The following is a 22,992-nucleotide window of genomic DNA, read 5'->3' as shown; positions in this document are numbered from 1 at the left end:
TAATCAAAATGAACATCCTGCCTAGGATAAATTTTATTAGCTCAATGCTCCCCCTGCCCCCTCCAATAGACCACTGGCGCAAGGTACAATCGATGGTATCTAAGTTTGTCTGGAATAACAAACGCCCGAGAATCAAAAGGGCTACTACTCAACGTAGAAAACAAGATGGGGGCCTCGCAATCCCTGATTTTAAACTTTATTTCTGGTCCTTCTCACTGAGACCTCTGATGTGCTGGCTAGACCCTGTAGAGGCTGTATCGTGGCGCTCCTTAGAAGCGGCGGCGGTGTCTCCGCTAAGATTGCAGGATGTAGTGTACTCCACTGTCTCTATTGCGAAATGCCGGCTGAGGTATGGACCGATCATAACTCACGTGATCCAAACGTGGCGTAATGTACAGAGGTCGTGTGGGGTTAAATGCCCTTGGCACCTGGACTCTCCAATTTTTAATAACCAGCAATTACTTGTTGGACACAAGCCGGTTAATATTCCTCAATGGCAAAGGAGGGGAGTGCATACTCTGGAGGATATTTATGATAAGAACGGCCTCCGTGCGTTTCAGGACTTAAGAGAATTTTATGATCTTCCCGGCGAGTCCTTCTTTCTTTACCTTCAACTAAGGTCAGCACTGAGGGCGCATGGCGTACCGTGGGCTCAAGCTTTGCAACCACACCCCTTCCTCAGGCTCATAGTGGACAGAACGACATCCAGAGGGTTTGTCTCAGACTTTTATACGCTCTTAATTCAATCCACGTATAAAAATTTATCATTGGATACAATCTGGCGTGTGGATATCCCGGAGTTGGACCCCGAGTTTGACTGGGATGATGTTTGGGCAAATGTGGCATTATCTTCCCGCAACCCCAATCACCAGCAAATTAATTTTAATTACATTCATAGGACCTATCTTACACCTAGGAAGCTATTTGCTATGGGACTGATAACCGACTCTCGGTGCACTTTGTGCTCTCAAAAGGCCACTGGCACTTATATGCATATGTATTGGGATTGCCCACCAGTGGCCCGTTTCTGGAGGTCAATAACGGACAAACTTTCAGATCTGTGTGGCTTAACTATCCCATTCACAGCTGTTACGCTACTCCTGAACGATATAACGACACTACCCGCGTCCGTACAACTGAAAAGGGTTGTCCTAGCGGGTGTCACAGCAGCGAAGAAGCTTATAGCAATGAGATGGAAGGAGCCTGAGAAGCTGACAATGATCAACTGGTCCCTAACTCTATTGGATGTGATTTATCTTGAGATATCCACGGCTCGGGTGATTGGGGTGGGGCAGGCTGGCATTGACCTGTGGTTCGCAGCAGCTGAGAAGGTAAAGACCGCCGTGTGCGGCTGAGCGGGGTTGGGGCGCTTGATCGGGGGGGTCCGGCGGTCTCTGGGGAGGGGGAGGAGGAAATGTCTTGTCTGTCTTGGTTTTTGTCTTGTCCTTCTTAACTTTGGCTGGGGGGATTTTAGGGGGGGTTGGTATTTAGCTATTCTGCGCTATATGTCAATTCACATGCCATCTCCCCAAGGGACTAATATTGGCAGACTGATTGACCTGTCAACCAACTTGGAAGAGGAATTTCTTTCTTCTTACACTTTACCGTCTGCGAGTTTGGCAATCTTGAACATGTGTAAGGGACCTAGGCTATCTACAGTAAATCTGCGACAACACTCTCATAAACAATCTTTTAAGTCACTCCACTTTGTAAAGGTGGGGAAAGGTTGCCATGTCTTGAAGACCCCTTTTTGTTATTGAAGTAGCCACCTATATTTGATAGGTTGGACGCTGTTTCTTTTTCTTTTTGTCTTATAATTTATTATTCTGTATTATTATTGTTTGTTATTCTCCTGTGAAGTTATGTTTTTTGTTACTGTGGTTATTGTGTTGTCCTGTTTCATGTAATTAATAATAAAAAAAATTTGATCAAAAAAAAAACATTGATTCAATATAAAATCAACTAAAATGTGCATGTAGATTACCATTTAGATGATGGTTGAATCAACATTGATATAGTATCAGCTATGGTTGACACCTAACGTTGATTCAACGTGTAAGTCATAGACAACGATCTGTATAATTTAGATGTCAGGCTTCAACATAGATTCAATATTTCTGCCGAACCCTATTTCAACGTTGATTCACCCTTTTTTTGCTATCTGGGATATGATTGGTTCTATGGGTTGGGATTGTCTTATATATTGTGCTAAAGGCTCTAGTGATAGATCGAATAGTCCGGTGTACAGTTTCTACGTCAAATGTATATACTCTTTTTTTCTGGACTCTTTTCGTATCACAAACAGTACTGTATTTGCAAATCTGGTATGTCATAAATGTATAGATGTAGTACTGTCTATCTGTATGTCATGTATGTCATGTTACGATTAATTGAAAATGGGGGACCCTGATGTAAACAAGACGAAAGTCTTTCTCTGGTCTGCATCCCCTTAACATTGAGCTGTACTGTACCCATTCTGCAATCTGTTAATAAAGTTTTCAATCAAATCAATCAATCAATCAAGTATGTATGCCATTTTTTTCTCCATGTCTCTCTTTGTGCTTATGAGTTTTAGTGGGTTTTCCTTGACAAAGTAAACAAATTAGAGGTAGAGTTGATGACGAGAGAAAGTCCTGAACTATGTAAAAAAATATCTATATATGAATCACAGTAAACTAGACACTGCCTCTTTAAAGCGACTCCTCCCCTGGACAGCTCCAACCAGGAAGCACCTCCCACCCCGTGACACGTTCAGAGTTTACTCTATAACCAGGAAGCACCTCCGCTCCCACCCGACACGCAATAAGAGTTTACTCTTCCTGAGAAAACAAAACTTAACAGCGCCGTTGTTAAAATGGCGCAGCAAGGAGTTGATCTGCACCGGGACGACCAGTTCTGCTGTTCTATCTGTCTGGATCTACTGAAGGATCCGGTAACTATTCCCTGTGCACACAGCTACTGTATGGGCTGTATCAAAGACTGCTGGGATCGAGATGATCAGAAGGGGATCTACACATGTCCCCAGTGCAGGGAGACTATTACCCCGAGGCCTGTTCTGAAGAAAAACAACATGCTGGCTGAAGTGATAGAACAACTAAGGAATGCAGGACTCCAAGCTGCTCCTCCTGATCACTGTTGTGCTGGACCTGGAGATGTGGCCTGTGATTTCTGCATTGGGAGAAAGCAGAAAGCCCTCAAGTCCTGCTTGGTATGTCTGACCTCTTTCTGTGAAACTCACCTCCAGCCTCATTATACTGTAGCTCCATTAAAGAAACACAAGCTGGTCAAAGCCTCCACACGGCTTCAGGAGAACATCTGCTCTCGTCATGATGAAGCTATGAAGATGTTCTGTCGTACTGATCAGCAGTGCATCTGTTATTTGTGTTCCGTGGATGAACATAAAGGCCATGATACAGTCTCAGCTGCAGCAGAAAGGACGGAGAGACAGAAAGAGCTCGGCACGAGTCAGCAGAAAATCCACCAGAGAGTCCAGGAGAGTCCAGGAGAGAGAGAAGCGACTCAAAGAGGCCCAACAGGCTGTTGATTCTCTCAATCGCTCTGCTGATAAAGCAGTGGAGGACAATGAAAGAATCTTCACTGAGCTGATGCGCTCCTTGGAGACGAGGCGCTCTGAGCTGAAGAAGGTCATCAGAGCCCAACAGAGGACCACAGTGACTCAGGCTGAAGAACTGCAGAAGAGACTGGAGCAGGAGATAGCGGACCTGAGGAAGAGAGACACTGAGCTGGAGCAGCTCTCACACACAGAGGACCACATCCACTTTCTACAGAGTTACCCCTCCCTCTCCAGTCCCAGTGAGTCTACAGACTTACCCAGCATCAGTGTCCTTCCTCTCCTGTACTTTGCAGATGTGACTGAGGTTGTGTCTGAGCTGAGAGACCAACTAGAGGACGTTCTGAAAGAGCAGTGGCCCAGAATCTCAACAACAGTGAATGCAGTTAATGTTTTACTGCCACCACCAGAGCCCAAGACCAGAGCTGACTTCTTACAATATTACTCTCCGATCACACTGGACCCAAACACAACACACACACGTCTGTCTTTATCTGAGGGGAACAGAAAAGCAACACTGATGCTGCAAGAGCAGTTATATCCTGATCACCCAGAAAGATTCATTCAAAGGGCTCAGGTTCTGGGTAGAGAAGGTCTGACTGGATGCTGTTACTGGGAGGTGGAGTGGAGTGTAGGGGTTCGTGTAGCAGCCTCCTACAAAGACATTCGTAGAACAGGCACTAAGGAGGAATGTGGATTTGGATGCAATTCCAAATCCTGGGCTTTAGAGTGCTATGATCAATGTAATTACAGCTTCAGCCACAATAACAAGCGCATAACAGTACCGGGCCCCCGGTCCTCCAGAATAGGAGTGTACCTGGATCACAGGGCAGGGACTCTGTGCTTCTACAGCGTCTCTGACACCATGACCCTCCTGCACAGAGTCAACACCACATTCACTCAGCCTCTCTATCCTGGACTTTGGTGTCAATATTACCACGGGGAGGCTGAGTTTTGTGAGAGATCAGTGACATACACAGCTCCTCTACCCAGGGTTTTGGATTTAAATTGATCTTGAGGATGTTTGCTGAGTTGTGAAAGATGAGGTAATTAGGAGTTACATTCACTCAGTCACTCAGTCTATCGTTGTTCTGAGGGACACACACACACATACACTATGTTGTTCTGAGGGACACATAACATACACTATGTTTTGCTTTGTTTCTAGTTTCTAGCCTACCGGGGTAATGTTTGATTGGATATTATTTGCATAATTCATTCATAATTATTCACATATTTGATTCCCATACCTCTGTCCCTTTGCATGTGGGGAAGTAAAAATCTGTATTCTGATACTGCGGGTAGGTTGGACAACCATATGCAACCATTTTATTTGTATTTGATCACCTTTGGTCATTTTGAATTACTGTGGGATTTGGGTCTGTCTCTTCTCTTTCTGTTCCAGGGGGGGTTGGTAACAATGTGGTGGCCGGACCTCCATGTGGAGGTTGAGTCAGCCTATAACCTTTTCCCTCACCTCGTATCTCTGGGCAGCCGGGACACTTCATACGGGACACTCTATTTTCAAGGCCTTCTCTTGAACCCATAGCCAGGATGTGTGGGGCATGGGTCAGTCGTAAATGCAACTATTTCGTTTAAGAACAGACCCATCTGCGTTATCAAAAGAGCTCCAGGAGCGAGAGAGAGTTGTTCTTCTGGTGGCAGACTTTCTGGGAGACAGACCTACACTGTAATTATTTTTTACATCACGGGAAATTCACTTATTTTAATAAAGATTACGTTTGTTTTTCTACTTTAAGTGTAAATGTCATAAAAATACAGTACATTTATCTTTTATCAAAATATTAACCATTAAATAAAGGTTGTAATCTGTAAATGTATTTGATTTTACTGTAATTTGACAGTAAGTATTTGGCAACCGTTGCCACCAGACATTACCATTTTTTTCTTTTTACAGTTTTCTTTTTTACACTGTATAGGAGCTGGCTTAGGAAGAATGACCATTCATTGAATATTGTGCATTTAGTCTTTTGTTCTTTTATTCTTACTAAATAAACGTGGACATCTAAACCCAGAAGGACCCGTGTGGATATTTGCTTGAAACTTGCCGTTTCACCGACTGAACCTCAATATAGAACTTTGAACACAACGCAAAGGAATTTACTTCAACTCACTATTTCCATGTGCTACACGAAAAAGTCTGTCGAAACCTAACATTACCATTGAAAATTCAATAGTGAAACGAGTTAAGAGTTCCAAACCAATTCTGGTTTAATTCTAGATCATCTCCAATCAGCTGCAAATGCTTTCTAAAATGTTGCCATTGTTACTATTACAATTGTTTAAGAACCCAAGAGCTGAGGGCAATCGTTTTGGCAGCGGTGGCCTAAAGGATAGAGAAGCGGGTTTGTGACCGGAAGGTCGCCGGTTTCGATCCACCGGACCGGCAGGAAACATCTGGGCTGGGGATTGGGGAAGTGAATGAATAACTCTCTCGCATACCCTCAATACCAACAGGCTGAAGTGCCCTTGAGCAAGGCACTTAACCCCCAACTGCTCCAGCGGAGTTGCTCAGTGGCCAACGGTGTCAGACTGTGGTTGTACTGGGCAGCTCCCAGGTGTGAATGGAACTGTGTGAGTCAGTGTGAAGCAGGGCGTTACTGAAGAAGAGCATTCGTGCTCAGAGAACCTACCCTGGTAAATAAAGGTAAAAAAAATAAAAGTTTGATGTGGCGCTCCTAGGGAAAGTACCTCCTCCCTGATGGCAGGAGTTGAAACTGCAGGTGAATAGGGGAGAATATCCTTTCATCCTATCAGAATGAAATTTCACAATATGGGCATATATGCAAACATCTTTTGTATTATGACCTTTATATATTGCTATTAAAATCAGTTATTTTTTGTTTTTGTTCTTGACTATAAGTTTGATAAGATAAGATAAACCTTTTATTATTCCCCCGTAAGGGAGTTCAGGCATCAAAGCAGCACCAGCAAAGACAATGAAGCACAGTAGATGCACAGGTTAGATCCAAACAAGCTAAGATAATTAGAATGAAAATACAATAAAACCAAGTAAACATGGCTGTTTACTTGGTTCTCTGAGTGAGTGAATGAACATAGAAACATAAGTAAAGTATACTCTACAATATCAATAATATTAGGAGCTGCCCAGTACAAACACAGTCTGACACTGTTTACCACTAGGAGCTGCCCAGTACAACCACAGTCTGACACTGTTGACCACTAGGAGCTGCCCAGTACAACCACAGTCTGACACTGTTGACCACTAGGAGCTGCCCAGTACAACCACAGACTGACACTGTTGACCACTAGGAGCTGCCCAGTACAACCACAGTCTGACAGTTGACCACTAGGAGCTGCCCAGTACAACCACAGTCTGACACTGTTGACCACTAGGAGCTGCCCAGTACAACCACAGTCTGACAGTTGACCACTAGGAGCTGCCCAGTACAACCACAGTCTGACACTGTTGACCACTAGGAGCTGCCCAGTACAACCACAGTCTGACACTGTTGACCACTAGGAGCTGCCCAGTACAACCACAGTCTGACACTGTTGACCACTATGGAGCTGCCCAGTACAACCACAGTCTGACACTGTTGACCACTATGGAGCTGCCCAGTACAACCACAGTCTGACACTGTTGACCACTATGGAGCTGCCCAGTACAACCACAGTCTGACACTGTTGACCACTAGGAGCTGCCCAGTACAACCACAGACTGACACTGTTGACCACTAGGAGCTTCCCAGTACAACCCACACAGAAGGATAGGAAGGATTGCTTTCCCAAATCCCCTCCAATGGATAATGTGTCATGTAGGCAGTAGAGGGCACCAATTACTTTGTGTATGCAGTGCACAAAGTTCTGTGTATGTACAAACAATCTACAGTTGGCTATTTTTGTGGTGTATTTGAGGTTGACATATCTAAGTGTACATTTTATTCGAAACAAATGTACATGTTAAAAAAATAATAATACTAAACAATAGCCCCTCACCAAATTTGATGTTATACATTTTATTTATTCAAAAGACTTATCAAAGCTAAAAAGTCTGAACAAAAGTATAAATGTCACATATCAAAACTAATAAAGACACATAATCATTATCCCACTATCATAAAAGTGTTGGATTGAGGTTGAAACATTTATGCCTCCATAGCAATATTATTTCAAGTGTCAATTAACTTCCTATAATGGAGCGACTCAAATACATGTGACATAGAACAATGATGGAAGTAAAGTGCCTTGAAAACAAAAGATACATACAGAGGAGAGAGCAAGACTAGTCATCCTTATACACTCTCTCACTGTATTAACATTTAGGCGGAAACATCTTTTAATCTACGAATTCCAATCTGGCTTCAGAACATCCCACTCCACTGACACATGCCTTCTCTATTTGAACGACCACATCAAACAAGAGGTGGACGCGGGCAAATACTGCGGCATGGTCATGCTGGACCTACAAAAGGTCTTCAACACTGTCAATCACTCCATTCTGATTGACAAGCTAAAAGCAATTGGTTTTGTTTATCAGTGAGCTGGATGCAATCCTACCTGGAGGGGAGAGAACAGGACCGCTACTGTTCCTAATTTATGCAAATGACATGTCGTCAGCTTGTGACTGCAACTTGTTCCTGTTTGCGGACGACTCAGCCCTGCTGGTCTCTGACAAGAACAAGTTGCAGGTTGAAAGAGTCCATTCTCTTCGGTTCAAATAACAAACTCAGCAAGACCGACGGCTTCTCAGTTACAGTGGGTGACAATATTGTCACAAGGAAAGATGAAATTACCTACCTGGGTTCCATCCTAGAGGCAAATCTTTCCTGTGACAAAATGGCATCCAATGTAATAAAAAAAAGTCAACCAACGAACTAGATTCTTGTACCGGATCTCCTCTCTGGTAAACAAGAATACTCTGAAGACTCTGGCAGGAGCACTCATTCAAGGGTACTATGACTATGCTTGCACCTCATGGTACCAAAGCACCTCAAAGGCGCTAAAACAAGATTACAAACATCACAACCACAACACCAGAGGAAGCTCAACAAATCATGTTAAACCCAGATTCGGCTCAAAGAAGGGACTAAACACGTTTAGCAATTATGCCACATAAATCAAATCAAATTTATTTATAAGGCCCGACAACACACGTTAATGTCCCCATGGGCCGTACAGGTCTTCTTTAAACAAGTCAAGAGGAAAACATAACAATAAGTCAAGAACAGAACAAGAACACCATAAGGTCCAAACATTTTTAGATGAATGCAAATAAATGTGGAACGCCCTACCCAAAGCTGTAAAGGAATGTGAATCCCTACCCACATTCAAAACCGCTCTTAAAGAGCACCTACGGAGGCTGCAATTCGAAACTGGCCACCATAAATGTCCAAACCCCCCCACCCCCACCCCCTCCTAATAGACAGTCTCCTCCCCACCGCATGTATATATTCTCTCCCCACTGTATGTATATTTCTCTCCCACCCACCCACCCACCCACCCCCTCCTAATGTAAAGTCTCCTCCCCACCGTATGTATATATTCTCTCCCCACCGTATGTATATTTCTCTCCCCACCGTATGTATATTTCTCTCCCACCCACCCACCCCCTCCTAATGTACAGTCCCCTCCCCATCATATGTATATACTCTGTCAGGATCTATGGGTAACAGTACTGTATATTTGCATATCGTATATGTCACAAATGTAACAGTACTAAATACCTGTATGTCATGTATGTCCCTATGCCATAAATGTCATGTATGTTGTGTATGTCATAAATGTCACTATGAATTGAAAATGGGGGACCCTGATGTAAACAAGACAAACGTCTTTCTCTGGTCTGCATCCCCTTAACAATTGTGTGTATTGAGCCGTACTGTATTGTACCCATTCTGCAATCTGTTAAATCAAGTTTTCATTCATTCATTCATTCATTCATTCAGAGAGAGAGAGAAAGTGTTTTATTGAGGCCTTTAACCTTGAACTGGAGAGTCTGGACTGGTCAGATGAGCTCAATGGTACACTGGTTGAAGAAACATGGCTTGGTTTCAAAACCAAATTTTCAACGATACTAAACAACATGGCCCGCCTAAGAACCACCAGGGTAAAAAATCGCGCTGAGCCGTGGATGCACACTGAAATACTGACCGCTATGAAAACCAGAGACAAAAAATGCTCTAAATTTCGTAAAAGTCAGTCAAAGCTTACCATAAGCACGAGCAGTGAACTCCAAGCCCACGTGACTGAACTCAAACTGGAAAGAAACAGACTAAGAAATGACGTAAACTCCATGATCAAAACAGCAAAGAAAAATGTCATCAATGACAAAACCGAGGAAAACAAAAACAAACCACGTGAACTTTGGAAATTACTCAATAACCAACTAGGCTGCAGTAAAAAACGTAAAACCAGATTCTCAAACATAAACATAAAGACGGACAACACGCTCATCACAGACAAGCTGGATGTAGCCAATTACTTAAACAGTTTCTTCACAAACATAGCCACAACACTGGTAAACAAACTACCCTCCCACTCAGGGCATTATGGGGTACAACACATAGTAGCATACTACAAGAACCTAGGGGTCCACAAAGACGACTTCAAACTGGAAATGGTAACAACAGATGAGGTACTCAAAAAACTGAGTGCCCTCCAACCTAACAAGGCCACTGGCCATGACAACATCCCCTCCAAATTCCTCAGAGACTCAGCAGCCGCCATCACCCCAGTCATCACACACATAATAAACCTCTCCATAAAACAGGGACACTGGGTTAGGACATTTAGGGGCCAGTTTTGAATTGCAGTCTCCCGTAGGTGTTCTTTGAGAGTGTTTTTGAAGGTGGGTAGTGATTCACATTCCTTTACAGCTTTGGGTAGGGCGTTCCACATTGTTGTGGCATAATTGCGAAACGTGTTTAGTCCCTTGTTTGAGCCGAATCTGGGTTTTACATGATTTGTGGAGCTCCCTCTGGTGTTGTGATCGTGGTATTCACTGACCTTTGGGAAGTATTTTGACATGTACATGGGTACCTTGGTCGTGTAGTGTATCTTGTAGACCAGGCCCATTGCAAGTTGCTGTACTCTGTCGTCTACTCTAAGCCATCCTAGGTTGGCAAACATCCCCTCCAAATTCCTCAGAGACTCAGCAGCCGCCATCACCTCAGTCATCACACACATAATAAACCTCTCCATAAAACAGGGACACGTCCCCAAGGACTTCAAAATTGCGAGAGTAACACCCCTGCACAAAAAAGGCAGTAAATTAGACCCAGGCAACTACCGCCCTGTTTCTATCCTTACCTCCATCTCGAAAGTCATGGAAAAAATTGTATACGAACAGGTCGAAAAATACCTTGCGGAAAAGAATCGAATCTACGAATTCCAATCTGGCTTCAGAACATCCCACTCCACTGACACATGCCTTCTCTATTTAAACGACCACATCAAACAAGAGGTGGACGCGGGCAAATACTGCGGCATGGTCATGCTGGACCTACAAAAGGCCTTCGACACTGTCAATCACACCATTTTGATTGACAAGCTAAAAGCAATTGGTTTTGATAGTCTATCAGTGAGCTGGATGCAATCCTACCTGGAGGGGAGAGAGCAGATGGTGGAGGTAAACAGTACCCTATCCCCCCCCCTCACAGTAAGCTGTGGTGTTCCACAAGGAAGCATACTAGGTCCGCTACTGTTCCTAATTTATGCAAATGACATGTCGTCAGCTTGTGACTGCAACTTGTTCTTGTTTGCGGACGACTCAGCCCTGCTGGTCTCTGACAAGAACAAATTACAGGTTGAAAAAACCCTCAGCTCAGAACTAGGCAAAATCTGCATATGGCTCGCTGATAACAAACTATCATTACACATGGGCAAAACAGAGTCCATTCTCTTCGGTTCAAATAACAAACTCAGCAAGACCGACGGCTTCTCAGTTACAGTGGGTGACAATATTGTCACAAGGAAAGAAGATATTACCTACCTGGGTTCCATCCTAGAGGCAAATCTTTCCTGTGACAAAATGGCATCCAATGTAATAAAAAAAGTCAACCAACAAACTCGTTTCTTGTACCGGATCTCCTCACTGGTAAACAAGAATACCCTGAAGACTCTGGCAGGAGCACTCATTCAAGGGTACTACGACTATGCTTGCACCTCATGGTACCAAAGCACCTCAAAGGCGCTAAAAACAAAATTACAAAAATCTCAAAACAAACTGGTCAGACTACTGCTTGACCTACTCCTAGAACCCACCTCACCCCTGCCCACTTTGACAACCTAGGATGGCTTAGAGTAGACAACAGAGTACAGCAACTTGCAATGGGCCTGGTCTACAAGATACACTACACGACCAAGGTACCCATGTACATGTCAAAATACTTCTCAAAGGTCAGTGAATACCACGATCACAACACCAGAGGGAGCTCCACAAATCATGTTAAACCCAGATTCGGCTCAAACAAGGGACTAACCCTGTTTCGCAATTATGCCACATCAATGTGGAACGCCCTACCCAAAGCTGTAAAGGAATGTGAATCCCTACCCACTTTCAAAAACACTCTCAAAAAACACCTACGGGAGACTGCAATTCGAAACTGTCCCCTGTAAATGTCCTAACCCAACCTCCTCCAATGTACAGTTTCTACGTCAAATGTATATACACTTTTTTCTGGACTCTTTTCGTATCACAAACAGTACTGTATTTGCAAATCTGGTATCATAAATGTATAGATGTAGCAGTACTGTCTATCTGTATGTCATGTATGTCATATGTTACGAATTACGATTAATTGAAAATGGGGGACCCTGATGTAAACAAGACGAAAGTCTTTCTCTGGTCTGCATCCCCTTAACATTGAGCTGTACTGTACTGTACCCATTCTGCAATCTGTTAATAAAGTTTTCAATCAAATCAATCAATCAATCAAGTATGTATGCCATTTTCTCCATGTCTCTCTTTGTGCTTATGAGTTTTAGTGGGTTTTCTTGACAAAGTAAACAAATTAGAGGTAGAGTTGATGACGAGAGAAAGTCCTGAACTATGTAAAAAAAAATCTATATATGAATCACAGTAAACTAAACACTGCCTCTTTAAAGCGACTCCTCCCCTGGACAGCTACAACCAGGAAGCACCTCCCACCCCGTGACGCGTTCAGAGTTTACTCTATAACCAGGAAGCACCTCCCACCCGACACGCACAGAGTTCACTCTTCCTGCGCCGTTGTTAAAATGGCGCAGCAAGGAGTTGATCTGCACCGGGACGACCAGTTCTGCTGTTCTATCTGTCTGGATCTACTGAAGGATCCGGTAACTATTCCCTGTGGACACAGCTACTGTATGGGCTGTATCAAAGACTGCTGGGATCGAGATGATCAGAAGGGGATCTACACATGTCCCCAGTGCAGGGAGACTATTACCCCGAGGCCTGTTCTGAAGAAAAACAACATGCTGGCTGAAGTGATAGAACAACTAAGGAAGACAGGACTCCAAGCTGCTCCTCCTGATCACTGTTGTGCTGGACCTGGAGATGTGGTCTGTGATTTCTGCACTGGGAGAAAGCAGAAAGCCCTCAAGTCCTGCCTGGTATGTCTGACCTCTTTCTGTGAAACTCACCTCCAGCCTCATTATACTGTAGCTCCATTAAAGAAACACAAGCTGGTCAAAGCCTCCACACGGCTTCAGGAGAACACCTGCTCTCGTCATGATGAAGCTATGAAGATTTTCTGTCGTACTGATCAGCAGTGCATCTGTTATTTGTGTTCCATGGAAGAACACAAAGGCCATGATACAGTCTCAGCTGCAGCAGAAAGGACGGAGAGACAGAAAGAGCTCGGCACGAGTCAGCAGAAAATCCACCAGAGAGTCCAGGAGAGAGAGAAGCGACTCAAAGAGGCCCAACAGGCTGTTGATTCTCTCAATCACTCTGCTGATAAAGCAGTGGAGGACAGTGGGAGAATCTTCACTGAGCTGATACGCTCCTTGGAGACGAGGCGCTCTGAGCTGAAGAAGGTCATCAGAGCCCAACAGAGGACCACAGTGACTCAGGCTGAAGAACTGCAGAAGAGACTGGAGCAGGAGATAGCGGACCTGAGGAGGAGAGACACTGAGCTGGAGCAGCTCTCACACACAGAGGACCACATCCACTTTCTACAGAGTTACCCCTCCCTCTCCAGTCCCAGTGAGTCTACAGACTTACCCAGCATCAGTGTCCTTCCTCTCCTGTACTTTGCAGATGTGACTGAGGTTGTGTCTAAGCTGAGAGACCAACTAGAGGACGTTCTGAAAGAGCAGTGGCCCAGAATCTCAACAACAGTGAATGCAGTTAATGTTTTACTGCCACCACCAGAGCCCAAGACCAGAGCTGACTTCTTACAATATTACTCTCCGATCACACTGGACCCAAACACAACACACAGATGTCTGTCTTTGTCTGAGGGGAACAGAAAAGCAACACTGATGCAGCAAGAGCAGTTATATCCTGATCACCCAGAAAGATTTATTGATTGGCTTCAGGAGGTTCTGGGTAGAGAAGGTCTGACTGGACGCTGTTACTGGGAGGTGGAGTGTAGTGGACGGGTTTGTGTAGCAGCCTCCTACAAAGACATTAGTAGAACAGGCACTAAGGAGAACTGTGGATTTGGATGCAATTCCAAATCCTGGGCTTTAGATTGCAATCCAAGTAATTACTTCTTCTACCACAATAACAAGCGCATAACAGTACCGGGCCCCCGGTCCTCCAGAATAGGAGTGTACCTGGATCACAGGGCAGGGACTCTGTGCTTCTACAGCGTCTCTGACACCATGACCCTCCTGCACAGAGTCAACACCACATTCACTCAGCCTCTCTATCCTGGAATTTGGTGTCTATATTACCCTGGGGAGGCTGAGTTTTGTGAGAGATCAGTGACATACACAGCTCCTCTACCCAGCGTTTTGGATTTAAATTGATCTTGGAGATGTTTGCTGAGTTGTGAAAGATGAGGTAATTAGGAGTTACATTCACTCAGTCTATCGTTGTTCTGAGGGACACGCACATACACTATGTTGTTCTGAGGGACACATAACATACACTATGTTTTGCTTTGTTTCTAGTTTCTAGCCTACCGGGGTAACGTTTGATTGGATATTATTTGCATAATTCATTCATAATTATTCACACATTTGATTCCCATCTTCAATACCTCTGTCCCTTTGCATGTGGGGAAGTAAAAATCTTTATTTTCATACTCCGGGTAGGTTGGACAACAATATGCAACCATTTTATTTGTATTTGATCACCTTTGGTCATTTTGAATTACTGTGGGATTTCAGTCTGTCTCTTCTCTTTCTGTTCCAGGGGGGGTTGGTAACAATGTGGTGGCCGGACCTCCATGTGGAGGTTGAGTCAGCCTATAACCTTTTCCCTCACCTCGTATCTCTGGGCAGCCGGGACACTTCATACGGGACACTCTTATCTTCAAGGCCTTCTCTTGAACCCATAGCCAGGATGTGTGGGGCATGGGTCAGTCGTAAATGCAACTATTTAGTTTCAGAACAGACCCATCTGCGTTATCAAAAGAGCTCCAGGAGCGAGAGAGAGTTGTTCTTCTGGTGGTAGACTTTCTGGGAGACAGACCTACACTGTAATTATTTTTTACATCACGGGAAATTCACTTATTTTAATAAAGATTACTTTTGTTTTTCTACTTTAAGTGTAAATGTCATAAAAATACAGTACATTTATCTTTTATCAAAATATTAACCATTAAATAAAGGTTGTAATCTGTAAATGTATTTGATTTTACTGTAATTTGACAGTAAGTATTTGGCAACCGTTGCTGCCAGACATTTACAATTTTTTTTTACAGTTTTCTTTTTTACACTGTAGATAGGAGCTGGCTTAGGAAGAATGACCATTCATTGAATATTGTGCATTTAGTCTTTTGTTCTTGTATTCTTTCTTACTAAATAAACGTGGACATCTAAACCCAGAAGGACCCGTGTGGATATTTGCTTGAAACTTGCCGTTTCACCGACTGAACCTCAATATAGAACTTTGAACACAACGCAAAGGAATTTACTTCAACTCACTATTTTCATGTGCTACACGAAAAAGTCTGTCGAAATCTAACATTACCATTGAAATTCAATAGTGAAACGAGTTAAGAGTTCCAAACCAATTCTGGTTTAATTCTAGATCATCTCCAATCAGCTGCAAATACTTTCTAAAATGTTGCCATTGTTACCATTACAATTGTTTAAGAACCCAAGAGCTGAGGGCAATAGTTTTGGCAGCGGTGGCCTAAAGGATAGAGAAGCTGGTTTGTGACCGGAAGGTCACCGGTTTCGATCCACCGGACCGGCAGGAAACATCTGGGCTGGGGATTGGGGAAGTGAATGAATAACTCTCTCGCATACCCTCAATACCAACAGGCTGAAGTGCCCTTGAGCAAGGCACTTAACCCCCAACTGCTCCAGCGGAGTTGCTCAGTGGCCAACGGTGTCAGACTGTGGTTGTACTGGGCAGCTCCCAGGTGTGAATGGAACTGTGTGAGTCAGTGTGAAGCAGGGCGTTACTGAAGAAGAGCATTCGTGCTCAGAGAACCTACCCTGGTAATTAAAGGTAAAAAAAATAAAAGTTTGATGTGGCGCTCCTAGGGAAAGTACCTCCTCCCTGATGGCAGGAGTCGAAACTGCAGGTGAATAGGGGAGAATATCCTTTCATCCCATCCGAATGAAATTTCACAATATGGGCATATGCAAACATCTTTTGTATTATGACCTTTATATATTGCTATTAAAATCAGTTATTTTTTGTTTTTGTTCTTGACTATAAGTTTGATAAGATAAGATAAACCTTTTATTATTCCCCCGTAAGGGAGTTCAGGCATCAAAGCAGCAACAGCAAAGACAATGAAGCACAGTAGATGCACAGGTTAGATCCAAACAAGCTAAGATTATTAGAATGAAAATACAATAAAACCAAGTAAACATGGCTGTTTACTTGGTTCTCTGAGTGAGTGAATGAACATAGAAACATAAGTAAAGTATACTCTACAATATCAATAATATTAGGAGCTGCCCAGTACAAACACAGTTGACACTGTTTACCACTAGGAGCTGCCCAGTACAACCACAGTCTGACACTGTTGACCACTAGGAGCTGCCCAGTACAACCACAGTCTGACACTGTTGACCACTAGGAGCTGCCCAGTACAACCACAGACTGACACTGTTGACCACTAGGAGCTGCCCAGTACAACCACAGTCTGACAGTTGACCACTAGGAGCTGCCCAGTACAACCACAGTCTGACACTGTTGACCACTAGGAGCTGCCCAGTACAACCACAGTCTGACAGTTGACCACTAGGAGCTGCCCAGTACAACCACAGTCTGACACTGTTGACCACTAGGAGCTGCCCAGTACAACCACAGTCTGACACTGTTGACCACTAGGAGCTGCCCAGTACAACCACAGTCTGACACTGTTGACCACTAGGAGCTGCCCAGTACAACCACAGTCTGACACTGTTGACCACTATGGAGCTGCCCAGTACAACCACAGTCTGACACTGTTGACCACTATGGAGCTGCCCAGTACAACCACAGTCTGACACTGTTGACCACTAGGAGCTGCCCAGTACAACCACAGACTGACACTGTTGACCACTAGGAGCTTCCCAGTACAACCCACACAGAAGGATAGGAAGGATTGCTTTCCCAAATCCCCTCCAATGGATAATGTGTCATGTAGGCAGTAGAGGGCAGTAGAGGGCACCAATTACTTTGTGTATGCAGTGCACAAAGTTCTGTGTATGTACAAACAATCTACAGTTGGCTCTTTTTGTGGTGTATTTGAGGTTGACATATCTAAGTGTACATTTTATTCGAAACAAATGTACATGTTAAAAAAATAATAATACAAAACAATAGCCCCTCACCAAATTTGATGTTATACATTTTATTTATTCAAAAGACTTATCAAAGCTAAAAAGTCTGAACAAAAGTATAAATGTCACATATCAAAACTAATAAAGACACATAATCATTATCCCACTATCATAAAAGTGTTGGATTGAGGTTGAAACATTTATGCCTCCAATATTATTTCAAGTGTCAATTAACTTCCTATAATGGAGCGACTCAAATACATGTGACATAGAACAATGATGGAAGTAAAGTGCCTTGAAAACAAAAGATACATACAGAGGAGAGAGCAAGACTAGTCATCCTTATACACTCTCTCACTGTATTAACATTTAGGCGGAAACATCTTTTAATCTACGAATTCCAATCTGGCTTCAGAACATCCCACTCCACTGACACATGCCTTCTCTATTTGAACGACCACATCAAACAAGAGGTGGACGCGGGCAAATACTGCGGCATGGTCATGCTGGACCTACAAAAGGTCTTCAACACTGTCAATCACTCCATTCTGATTGACAAGCTAAAAGCAATTGGTTTTGTTTATCAGTGAGCTGGATGCAATCCTACCTGGAGGGGAGAGAACAGGACCGCTACTGTTCCTAATTTATGCAAATGACATGTCGTCAGCTTGTGACTGCAACTTGTTCCTGTTTGTGGACGACTCAGCCCTGCTGGTCTCTGACAAGAACAAGTTGCAGGTTGAAAGAGTCCATTCTCTTCGGTTCAAATAACAAACTCAGCAAGACCGACGGCTTCTCAGTTACAGTGGGTGACAATATTGTCACAAGGAAAGATGAAATTACCTACCTGGGTTCCATCCTAGAGGCAAATCTTTCCTGTGACAAAATGGCATCCAATGTAATAAAAAAAAGTCAACCAACGAACTAGATTCTTGTACCGGATCTCCTCTCTGGTAAACAAGAATACCCTGAAGACTCTGGCAGGAGCACTCATTCAAGGGTACTATGACTATGCTTGCACCTCATGGTACCAAAGCACCTCAAAGGCGCTAAAACAAGATTACAAACATCACAACCACAACACCAGAGGAAGCTCAACAAATCATGTTAAACCCAGATTCGGCTCAAAGAAGGGACTAAACACGTTTCGCAATTATGCCACATAAATCAAATCAAATGTATTTATAAGGCCCGACAACACACGTTAATGTCCCCATGGGCCGTACAGGTCTTCTTTAAACAAGTCAAGAAGAAAACATAACAATAAGTCAAGAACAGAACAAGAACACCATAAGGTCCAAACATTTTTAGATGAATGCAAATAAATGTGGAACGCCCTACCCAAAGCTGTAAAGGAATGTGAATCCCTACCCACATTCAAAACCGCTCTTAAAGAGCACCTACGGGAGGCTGCAATTCGAAACTGGCCACCATAAATGTCCAAACCCCCCCACCCCCACCACCTCCTAATGTAAAGTCTCCTCCCCACCGTATGTATATATTCTCTCCCCACCGTATGTATATTTCTCTCCCACCCACCCACCCCCTCCTAATGTACAGTCCCCTCCCCATCATATGTATATACTCTGTCAGGATCTATGGGTAACAGTACTGTATATTTGCATATCGTATATATGTCACAAATGTAACAGTACTAAATACCTGTATGTCATGTATGTCCCTATGCCATAAATGTCATGTATGTTGTGTATGTCATAAATGTCACTATGAATTGAAAATGGGGGACCCTGATGTAAACAAGACAAACGTCTTTCTCAGGTCTGCATCCCCTTAACAATTGTGTGTATTGAGCCGTACTGTATTGTACCCATTCTGCAATCTGTTAAATCAAGTTTTCATTCATTCATTCAGAGAGAGAGAGAAAGTGTTTTATTGAGGCCTTTAACCTTGAACTGGAGAGTCTGGACTGGTCAGATGAGCTCAATGGTACACTGGTTGAAGAAACATGGCTTGGTTTCAAAACCAAATTTTCAACGATACTAAACAACATGGCCCGCCTAAGAACCACCAGGGTAAAAAATCGCGCTGAGCCGTGGATGCACACTGAAATACTGACCGCTATGAAAACCAGAGACAAAAAATGCCCTGAGTTTCGTAAAAGTCAGTCAAAGCTTACCATAAGCACGAGCAGTGAACTCCAAGCCCACGTGACTGAACTCAAACTGGAAAGAAACAGACTAAGAAATGACGTAAACTCCATGATCAAAACAGCAAAAAAAAAATTCATCAATGACAAAACCGAGGAAAACAAAAACGAACCACGTGAACTTTGGAAATTACTCAATAACCAACTAGGCTGCAGTAAAAAACTTAAAACCAGATTCTCAAACATAAACATAAAGACGGACAACACGCTCATCACAGACAAGCTGGATGTAGCCAATTACTTAAACAGTCAGTTTCTTCACAAACATAGCCACAACACTGGTAAACAAACTACCCTCCCACTCAGGGCATTATGGGGTAGAAGACATAGTAGCATACTACAGGAACCTAGGGGTCCACAAAGACGACTTCAAACTGGAAATGGTAACAACAGATGAGGTACTCAAAAAACTGAGTGCCCTCCAACCTAACAAGGCCACTGGTCATGACAACATCCCCTCCAAATTCCTCAGAGACTCAGCAGCCGCCATCACCCTAGTCATCACACACATAATAAACCTCTCCATAAAACAGGGACACTGGGTTAGGACATTTGTAGGGTCCAGTTTTGAATTGCAGTCTCCCGTAGGTGTTCTTTGAGAGTGTTTTTGAAGGTGGGTAGTGATTCACATTCCTTTACAGCTTTGGGTAGGGCGTTCCACATTGTTGTGGCATAATTGCGAAACGTGTTTAGTCCCTCGTTTGAGCCGAATCTGGGTTTTACATGATTTGTGGAGCTCCCTCTGGTGTTGTGATCGTGGTATTCACTGACCTTTGGGAAGTATTTTGACATGTACATGGGTACTTTGGTCGTGTAGTGTATCTTGTAGACCAGGCCCATTGCAAGTTGCTGTACTCTGTCGTCTACTCTAAGCCATCCTACTGTAGGTTGGCAAACATCCCCTCCAAATTCCTCAGAGACTCAGCAGCCGCCATCACCTCAGTCATCACACACATAATAAACCTCTCCATAAAACAGGGACACGTCCCCAAGGACTTCAAAATTGCGAGAGTAACACCCCTGCACAAAAAAGGCAGTAAATTAGACCCAGGCAACTACCGCCCTGTTTCTATCCTTACCTCCATCTCGAAAGTCATGGAAAAAATTGTATACGAACAGGTCGAAAAATACCTCGCAGAAAATAATCGAATCTACGAATTCCAATCTGGCTTCAGAACATCCCACTCCACTGACACATGCCTTCTCTATTTAAACGACCACATCAAACAAGAGGTGGACGCGGGCAAATACTGCGGCATGGTCATGCTGGGCCTACAAAAGGCCTTCGACACTGTCAATCACACCATTCTGATTGACAAGCTAAAAGCAATTGGTTTTGATAGTCTATCAGTGAGCTGGATGCAATCCTACCTGGAGGGGAGAGAGCAGATGGTGGAGGTAAACAGTACCCTATCCCCCCCCTCACAGTAAGCTGTGGTGTTCCACAAGGAAGCATACTAGGTCCGCTACTGTTCCTAATTTATGCAAATGGCATGTCGTCGGCTTGTGACTGCAACTTGTTCTTGTTTGCGGACGACTCAGCCCTGCTGGTCTCTGACAAGAACAAGTTACAGGTTGAAAAAACCCTCAGCTCAGAACTAGGCAAAATCTGCATATGGCTCGCTGATAACAAACTATCATTACACATGGGCAAAACAGAGTCCATTCTCTTCGGTTCAAATAACAAACTCAGCAAGACCGACGGCTTCTCAGTTACAGTGGGTGACAATATTGTCACAAGGAAAGAAGATATTACCTACCTGGGTTCCATCCTAGAGGCAAATCTTTCCTGTGACAAAATGGCATCCAATGTAATAAAAAAAGTCAACCAACGAACTTGTTTCTTGTACCGGATCTCCTCACTGGTAAACAAGAATACCCTGAAGACTCTGGCAGGAGCACTCATTCAAGGGTACTACGACTATGCTTGCACCTCATGGTACCAAAGCACCTCAAAGGCGCTAAAAACAAAATTACAAAAATCTCAAAACAAACTGGTCAGACTACTGCTTGACCTTACTCCTAGAACCCACCTCACCCCTGCCCACTTTGACAACCTAGGATGGCTTAGAGTAGACAACAGAGTACAGCAACTTGCAATGGGCCTGGTCTACAAGATACACTACACGACCAAGGTACCCATGTACATGTCAAAATACTTCTCAAAGGTCAGTGAATACCATGATCACAACACCAGAGGGAGCTCCACAAATCATGTTAAACCCAGATTCGGCTCAAACAAGGGACTAAACACGTTTCGCAATTATGCCACATCAATGTGGAACGCCCTACCCAAAGCTGTAAAGGAATGTGAATCACTACCCACTTTCAAAAACACTCTCAAAAAACACCTACGGGAGACTGCAATTCGAAACTGTCCCCTGTAAATGTCCTAACACAACCCCCTCCAATGTACAGTAAATTACCAAGTATGGTCTTGTCAATATTCCAATGTACAGTTTTGCTTGTACAGTTGTACAGTGTCCCCCACCCACCCCTCCTACCCAACCTCCCCCACCCCCACCCACCCACCCAACCACCTCCAATGTACAGCCCCCCCCCCCCCCCCCCCCCCCCCCCCCCCCACCTACCCAACCTCCTCCAATACAGTTTCTACGTCAAATGTATATACACTTTTTTCTGGACTCTTTTCGTATCACAAACAGTACTGTATTTGCAAATCTGGTATGTCATAAATGTATAGATGTAGCAGTACTGTCTATCTGTATGTCATGTATGTCATATATGTTACGATTAATTGAAAATGGGGGACCCTGATGTAAACAAGACGAAAGTATTTCTCTGGTCTGCATCCCCTTAACATTGAGCTGTACTGTATTGTACCCATTCTGCAATCTGTTAATAAAGTTTTCAATCAAATCAATCAATCAATCAAGTATGTATGCCATTTTCTCCATGTCTGATTGATTGATTGATTGATTGATTGATTGAAAAGTTTATTAACAGATTGCAGAATGGGTACAGTACAGTACAGCTCAATACATACAATTGTTAAGAGGATGCAGACCTGAGAAAGACTTTCGTCTTGTTTCCATCAGGGTCCCCCATTTTCAATTCATCTTTGTGCTTATGAGTTTTAGTGGGTTTTCCTTGACAAAGTAAACAAATTAGAGGTAGAGTTGATGACGAGAGAAAGTCCTGAACTATGTAAAAAAAAATCTATATATGAATCACAGTAAACTAGACACTGCCTCTTTAAAGCGACTCCTCCCCTGGACAGCTACACATTACACAATACTATCCACCTGCATCTCCAGCTACAACCAGGAAGCACCTCCCACCCCGTGACGCGTTCAGAGTTTACTCTATAACCAGGAAGCACCTCCGCTCCCACCCGACAAGCGATAAGAGTTTACTCTTCCTGAGAAAA

At 43.6% G+C, this 22,992-nt stretch overlaps 1 protein-coding gene across 1 annotated transcript; it reads left to right on the top strand.

Annotated features, from left to right (window-relative positions):
* Positions 1–2,828: 2,828 nt before the first annotated feature.
* LOC311237787 (uncharacterized protein) lies at positions 2,829–15,445 on the top strand. Its single transcript, XM_084325765.1, is given in 4 exon segments — positions 2,829–3,495; positions 3,497–4,565; positions 4,977–4,981; positions 12,739–15,445. Coding segments are annotated over 4 exon segments (3,489 nt in total). The 5' UTR covers positions 2,829–2,854; the 3' UTR covers positions 14,513–15,445.
* The last annotated feature ends 7,547 nt before the right edge of the window (positions 15,446–22,992 follow it).

The sequence above is a fragment of the Notolepis coatsorum genome, assembly GCF_963971535.1.
Source record: "Notolepis coatsorum genome assembly, chromosome: 12".
NCBI classification, from domain to species: domain Eukaryota; kingdom Metazoa; phylum Chordata; class Actinopteri; order Aulopiformes; family Paralepididae; genus Notolepis; species Notolepis coatsorum.
Note: the sequence above shows the minus strand (reverse complement) of the source record. Positions and strands in the feature narration are given on the sequence as shown.